Below are 7,671 nucleotides of genomic sequence, written 5' to 3' on the forward strand. Positions count from 1 at the left end.
CCAGGGTGAATGTAGAATGTTTGATCCCATCTTTTTTTTACTTAATTGTTTATTTGTAATAAGAAAATTATTCTTATGAATTTTTTTGTTATAAAAAAAACAAATAATATTTCAATTATAAAATCACATTTTGATTATTATTTTGCTTTCTTTTTATGTTTTTTCTCAGTTTCTTTTTTATGAGAAATTGTGGGATAGAGTTTCTTCTCTTTTGATGAACATTCTTTTTTTGTTTTTTCTTCTTTACTTTTTTCCTTTTCATTTTGTTCTTCGTTGTTTTCGTTTTGTTCTTGATCTTTTTCTTGAACAGACTGTTTTTTTATTATTTTTTTATCACTAACACCACACTCTTCTTCTTCCGACATCATCTCTTCTGGATCATATACCTTTTCATCTTCTTCAGCTAAGTTGAGCATTTCTTCTACTTTACGGAGGTTTTCTTCACTATCCTCCCTTTCATCTATTGTTTCTATACAACTTAATTTAAAGTCTCTTTTCAAAAGCTTTGGGACAAAAAGAAAGTCAGCTAGCTCTTTAACCATTTCATCCTTTTCTTCACATTCTATATCAAATAATTTACACAATAGTTTAATATCATCTTCACTAAGTTTTTGAGCTATCCTAATTGCTAATTCTCTTTGTTTAATATCTTTAAATCCACTGAACAAAAGTATGTCATCTAATCGTTCTGAATCTTCACCTTGTTTATGATACATTAGTCTATGAAGTAAAATCAGAGAATCTACTGATAAATTATCTATACCTTCTTTAATACGTTTAGAACTTCCAAGAGGAATTCCTCTTCCTTGAAACAACTCAGTTCCTTTGATTAGTCCACTTGAATAATGAGGAACAACCTTTCTTTCTCTTTGGCTTCTAGTTTTCATATTTTAATTACTTTCTCTTTTTAAAAAGTTTTTTGTTAATTTTTTGTTTTTAATGATTCTAATTAACTAAAATTTATTTTTATTTTTTTGAATCGTTTTTTTTATGAACAAAAGAAAGAACAGTTAAATTAATATTTTCAATAGAGATGTAATCAATTAAATGAGTTACAAATTAATCAAATGATAATACTATTAACATTATTTTAGGTGATAGTTGTTCAAAATAAATTTTTCAAAACTCATAGAAGAAAAATAAAATTAATTTAAAGAGAAAAAAAAATAAAGTAAGAATTAGTCTTCAACACTAAATGCGAGAGGGATATTTTGAATATACGACTTTGTGGTATTTAAATTAACTACAGTTAAAGTGAAATTTTCTTTAACAGCACATTCTCTCAAAGGAGTAAGTTTACCGTAGATACAAATAATATCACCAGCTCTAATATTACCTTTATCAGGAGTAAATTCTAAATCATAATCATCTTTATCTAAACGAGGGTCACCAATAGCAAAACTACAAATATTTAATGATTTATTACCAACAAATAATTGAAAAACATATTTTTTTTTCAATTCTAATTTATCAACAATATGCTCTAAATCTTCTTCAAGATAGAAATTAATTTCATTAGAGAATGAATACATAAATGGAGAATTATTAATATAATATAATGGATATCTCTCTGCTTCATTTTCTTCAAATTGTTGAAGTTTAGCTGTTGATCCTGATTCATAAATAACAACTCCACCACTTCCAGTAATATTTAATCTTGACCTTGCTTTGATGTATAATTTTATTAAAATAAATGCCAATACTCCAACAATTACTATTATTGCAATACCTGATTGAACTGCCATCCATGCAATTAATCCACTTTTCTTTGAAATAATACATCTATTTTCTAAGTTATCTGCTGGAATATATCCAACATAACATGTACAATTTTCATCACAATTATCTACTTGATCACATTGTTCATCTGAACTTCTTATTTTATTTCCACATACTGTTTTACAAATTCCATTTAATAATTCATATCCATTATCACATTCTTGACATCTTGTACTTATATTTAAATGTTCTACATTACATGATATGCATGGATTAGTTAAATCACAGTTACATGTATTTCTTTCACATTTTAATTCACATTTACCATTTGTTGAAACATAATTATCAATACATAAACATTTTTCTGTTTTACATCCATCTCCTTCTTCACATTCTTCACCAACTTCTGTTGTAACAATACCATCTCCACATACAGGAATTGTAGATTCATAAACATGATTATCAACTGCATTAACTATAAAAACTCTTCTTATTTTTTCATCTTTATAAATAGCAACAGCACGACCAAATCCATAATGATCTTCTAATACTGGAGGTACAAAATACATTTTAAATTGAAAACCTTGTTCTTCATCATATGTATAATGATAAATAAGACCCATAGAATATGCAATATTTGAATGTTCTACAACAGCTTCAGGAGCAGAAATTACTAAATATAATATTTTTTTATCTGAATCATATGAAGTATCAATTACTTGTCCAAATGAATGAGTGTCATCAATATGAATATAATTAAATGTTGGGGTATTTATAAAATCAAAATCTATATGAATCTTATTTGTATTAGTATCATAACTTGGTTTAATTACTAATACACATGGTGTATCGCTTTTACTTTCTTTATTTCCAATGTCTGTGTTTTGACTCATAACAAATAACCATTTTATATCTTCATTATACCAAAATTTTATATATTCACTAGAAGCCATATTGCCAAGATTAAAAATTCCTTTATTATTACTATAACTTGGATATTTTGTTCCCCATGCATCATCATAATAAGGACTTTTATTCTCTAAATTTTTATCTAAAGTGAAGATTTTCAAAAATGTTGTATTATATCCCTCTTTAGGATTAATATGATCTCCAATTGCAAACAACACAAATGTACATTCATTTGTTGTTGGATTCTTTACACATATTGTTGCAGCTCCTTTACCAAGATGTGTTAATTCATTATTATCATGGCCTGCTTCATCAAATTGAACATTGTCTTTAATGTAAGCATTATCAACAATTGGTGCGTCTAAACGAGGGATGTGATCAATTTGACATATCTTAATAAATCCAGCTCCAATTTTTGGTACAAATCCAAGGGTTAACATTTGATTATCTACAAACACTGTTGATGACCCAGAAAATGACGGTTCATAATCAATTAAATCACCTACTAATGTTACTGAAAATCTTCCAAACCTAGATCTTTCACGACCATACACAATAAATTGTTTTAGATAAGATGAATAAACTGTTGTATATCCACCTGTTAAACTTCTGAATGGACCATCTGTACGAACCGTTTCAAATGATGTTTTATTTACTGAAATAATAGAAGATTTAGCTAAGAAAATTAATTCGAACTAACTTAAATCTTTAATTTAAATAATAACCAAACCATTTCCTGTAACAATCATATATCCATCATTATTAGAAGCAATTCCAAAACACACATCAATTGGTAATGAAAACACAAATTGTGCAACACCTATATTACCATTTGACAACGTAAAAAAAAAGCAAAGTATGAGAACTATACTTATCATGTTCGACTGACCTTTAAATTCAGTTTTCTTTTCATTTCAAGTTATATTTTTAGAATTTTTAATTTTTTTAATTTTTGACTTCTATAAAAATAAAATTCTTATTCTTAACATATGAAATAAGTGTTTTTCTTAGGAATTTTAACTTTATTCCATACATACGTTTACTATACACTATTTGTTATATCATAAATATACTTTCTTTTTTATTTATTATATTTTCACTTTTTTAATTATTTAGAAAAAGTCGTATTAATGAAAATAACTCTTTTAAAAATTAATACTATTTTATTATTGAATAGGTATTTGTTTGATGAGACTTATTGTCTCGTTTGATTTACTAACATATTAGATACTTTTAACTATTATTTTTCATATAAATACTTATAATTTTTATTATGTAATTGTTATAAATAAATTATTAATTGATACTAATTTATAGTTCAATTAAAAGAATTTATTTTATTTTGATAAACAAAGTTTAAAGTTAACAAAGTTAGAATATTTAAAGTATGTTTTTATAAAAAAGACTTTTTAATATGATAATAGTATTTTTGAAGTATTTGATGATTAATTCATAGAAGATTAATGTTAAAGAATTAGTCATTTAAATAATACTGTTTTTATAATTCAAGAATAATAAATAATTTTTAGTATTAATGTATTTTCTACTATTTTAATTTTTATAAAATAAATGTAATACTTGTTAAATAAAAAAATATAATCTTTTAAAAAATTAATTCACCAACCAATCAATTAATATAAATATTTATCAAATGAATATAGTATTAGGTATTGACTTTAGTCAATTGGTTGGTTTAAAAGATAAATTCCTTTATCAAAAAAAAAAAAACACAAAAAGATAATTTTTGTTTTTAAAAACTTTAAGAAAAGAAATAATAAAAAAATTTCTATTCTTTTTTTATTAAACTTTATTTATTTTTTAGTTTCTTTTTACTATTGTTTCAATGACAACTGTACAGGCATCAATAAATAAAAATGCATATCCTTTTTGTCTTCCTGCATCATTAAGTCTACCAAAGAAAAATTATAGTAAAATATTTGAGCATCAAAGAAAAGAATTTCGAACAAATGAATTATTAAGGAGAGAAAAAATGAAAGAAATGATTAAAGAGATTGAGCAGAATGAAAAAGTGTCAGAAAAGGGAGAGGGTAGTGGGATTAGAGATGCTATGAAGAATTTACTCAAAATGGAAAAATGTTCTAATTGTAATAAAGATATTATTCTAGGTACATTCATTTACACTTGTGAATGTTGTGAGGCTATGTTATGTGGAGAATGTATAAAAAAGAGAAAATACCAAAAGAAAAATGATGAGATAGTTGATGTTACTTTATGTAAATATTGTGATTTTATTTATATTGCTGTTACTGAAGATGAAAATTATAAAAAACATATAAAACAAGGAAATGAAGATGCTGTTTATTTATTAAGATGTCAAATTATTAATTCATGTATTTCTTATATGGAAGAATATGCTACATTAAATTTATTTATAAACAGATTAATGTTAAACTTAAAACCAAAGAAAGAAGATGTTAAAAATTGTCAAGATGAAATGAAAATTGTTAAAGTTAAAACACAAAAAGTGTTATCACTTGATGGATTTGTTGATGCTTTTGATCAACCAGAAAGAAAATCAGACCAAACAGTATTTAATAATATTGTTAGAAGTATGAACATATTTAAAAGAGATGTGGTGTTTGATTCAATTAATGAAGTAGTTATGTGTGAGAAGATTTTACAAGAAATAAATGGAATACGAGAAACAACACCACAAATCATTGGCTTTTCTAATACTATGGTACCAATGACTGGTGGGACAATTAAAATCACTTTAACATCAACAAAAAATGTTAAAGTAATGATTAATGAAAAGATAATACCTTGTACTATTGATGGACTAACAATTATAGTTAAAATCCCACCATCAGTTCCAGGACAAGTTAATGTTAATATCCAGTTATTATACAATGAAACAACAATCAATTTACCTGGACCAATTATATATTATAACGTCTCAAAAGATCAACAAGAAAATTCTTCAATATCTATCATTGGATCAAAACATAAAATTAGTATAGTTGAATGTGATGAATCAATAAGTGATGATGTTAGTGAAGAAGAAATGTGTTCTTCTGATAACACTTCTAATGAAGGTAGTGAAAGTTCTGATGGAGAAGAAAACATTATATTATTCAGTAAAAACAAAAAAGAAGAAAAACCTAAACAAGATATAATCAATACACCTCAAACAAAAACTGAAGACAAAGAAAAATTGACAATACCTGCTAGAAAAAGTAAAAGAAATAATCTCTTTAGAAGAGGAGGAATTATTAAAACTGTTAATTTAAATGAAACTGAACAATATCAACCTCAAAATGTAAAAACAATAAAAACAAATAATTTCTTAATGGATAACTCTATTGAAATTACTATGGTTAGACCAAAAAACATAAAAATTAAAGAAAGAGTTATATTTACTATTAAAGGAAGTGGATTTGGAACATCTCCAATGGTATTTATTGGAGATAAAGAAGTAAAAGAATATGAAAAACGAAGTGATAATTTAATTATTGGATATTATCCAATAATTGAAGAGTCTGACGTTTATGATTTAAAAGTAAAAAATAGTTTTGGAGGAGAAGAAATTAAACCAAAAGAAATTAGAGTGGAAGATTAAATAAATTTATATTTTTATTTAGAATTACCTTGTGGTTTTATTATCATCAAAACAATATTTCACAAAACTATTTTCTATCAGCTTCTTTCCCTAAATTACCGAATTTTTTCATTAATTCTTTAGAATCAGAAACTCTATTTATTTGAATTTCATCAATAAAGTCAACAGCTTTACTTGATTGTATTCGTGGTCTTAAATTATGTTTTCTTATTTTTTGAACATTTTTAATTGAAGTTAATCCTTTCTTTTGAATTTTTTTAGGTTTTATTTCATCTTTAGTTTTTATTTTTTGGGGTTTTTCTTCTTTTACTTCAAAAGACTCTTTATCTTTATTTATTAACTCTTGTTCTTTTTCTTTTTCTGTTAACTGATTAATAACTTTTTGATTATCAGTTTCATTATTAATTTTTAAATTATCTGTGTTTTGAATATATTGATTTATTAATTCATTTATTTTTCTTTTAAATTCTTTTCTTTGAGTAAGTTCAATTTCCATTTGTTTTTGTTCTTCTTTAATAAATTCATTTTCATTTAATGCATCTTTAATTTTTTGCAATTGAGGATCTGGTTTATTTAAACGTTCTTTTTCTTCTGTTTTTATCATTTTGTTAATGTCATCTATCGTATATTTCCCTTGAGTTTTCGAATCATCTTCTGTGTATAAATTATTCGACATTTCACTTTCATCTCCTTCAATATAAATTTCATTCACATCAATAACTGGAACTGTTGATACATTAAAGCTAGAATAAATCTTAATAATTTCAAGATATGATATCCCATTAATGATAAGCTCCTTTTCTTTTTTAAGGTACTCACAGCTCATAATCTCTTTTTCAATTACTTCATATATCCTTTTGTCCTTTCCTGCTTCTTTCATTAAAGTTCAAAAATTTATATTTTATAGTTCTTTACTAGTTTTATTCAATCTTTTATTAATCCGTTTCTTTATATCTCAAAAAAAACATCGTTCAAATTCTATCAAGATTATACTAACTTTATTTTAATAACAATCCAAAATAAAAGAGGAATTCATTTAAAAGTTTAATTAAAATATGATAATTTGTAATGATAGGTTCTGAAAATAGTTTTTTTTGGTTAAATATGATATTCACTTAGCTCATTTTTAGAATAAAAAGAAGATATCAGAGAAAAACTTCCATTAAATATTACTAAAAAAAATCTATAATCATTTTTGATATAGCCCCATAATATTTTTTAAATAACAGATGGCTTTGTAACGAAATGAAATTAGAAGCATGAAATAATAATTAATATAGTGAAATAAAAAGTATATGTATTAAACAAAAGTGATAAAAGAAAATTTCAATTAAATAACATTTCAATATATAAAGAAATAAATAATATACAATTTAGTTAATATCATTATACAAGACAGAGTTGAAACTGAAAATATACAAGCAATTAGTTATGTTTTATTAGACATAAGTATAATAAAAGAA

General features: G+C 24.2%; 4 protein-coding genes across 4 annotated transcripts; 1 reads left to right on the forward strand and 3 right to left on the reverse strand.

The window, feature by feature from the left end:
• Positions 1-137: 137 nt before the first annotated feature.
• On the reverse strand, positions 138-887 carry ENU1_072510 (hypothetical protein; the record flags this gene model as incomplete). Its single annotated transcript, XM_008858454.1, has 1 exon — positions 138-887. The coding sequence occupies one exon, from the start codon at positions 885-887 to the stop codon at positions 138-140; it is 750 nt and encodes a 249-aa protein (XP_008856676.1).
• A 291-nt stretch (positions 888-1,178) lies between these two features.
• Positions 1,179-3,506, reverse strand: ENU1_072520 (hypothetical protein; the record flags this gene model as incomplete). Its single annotated transcript, XM_008858455.1, has 2 exons — positions 1,179-3,304; positions 3,359-3,506. The coding sequence occupies 2 exons, from the start codon at positions 3,504-3,506 to the stop codon at positions 1,179-1,181; spliced, it is 2,274 nt and encodes a 757-aa protein (XP_008856677.1).
• Positions 3,507-4,471: 965 nt separating this feature from the next.
• ENU1_072530 (hypothetical protein) lies at positions 4,472-6,208 on the forward strand (the record flags this gene model as incomplete). Its single annotated transcript, XM_008858456.1, has 1 exon — positions 4,472-6,208. The coding sequence occupies one exon, from the start codon at positions 4,472-4,474 to the stop codon at positions 6,206-6,208; it is 1,737 nt and encodes a 578-aa protein (XP_008856678.1).
• Positions 6,209-6,275: 67 nt separating this feature from the next.
• Positions 6,276-7,088, reverse strand: ENU1_072540 (viral a-type inclusion protein repeat-containing protein, putative; the record flags this gene model as incomplete). Its single annotated transcript, XM_008858457.1, has 1 exon — positions 6,276-7,088. One exon carries the CDS (start codon positions 7,086-7,088, stop codon positions 6,276-6,278), a length of 813 nt encoding a protein of 270 aa, XP_008856679.1.
• Positions 7,089-7,671: the final 583 nt, after the last annotated feature.

Source organism: Entamoeba nuttalli (genome assembly GCF_000257125.1).
Source record: "Entamoeba nuttalli P19 unplaced genomic scaffold asmbl_3540, whole genome shotgun sequence".
NCBI lineage: Eukaryota > Evosea > Mastigamoebida > Endamoebidae > Entamoeba > Entamoeba nuttalli.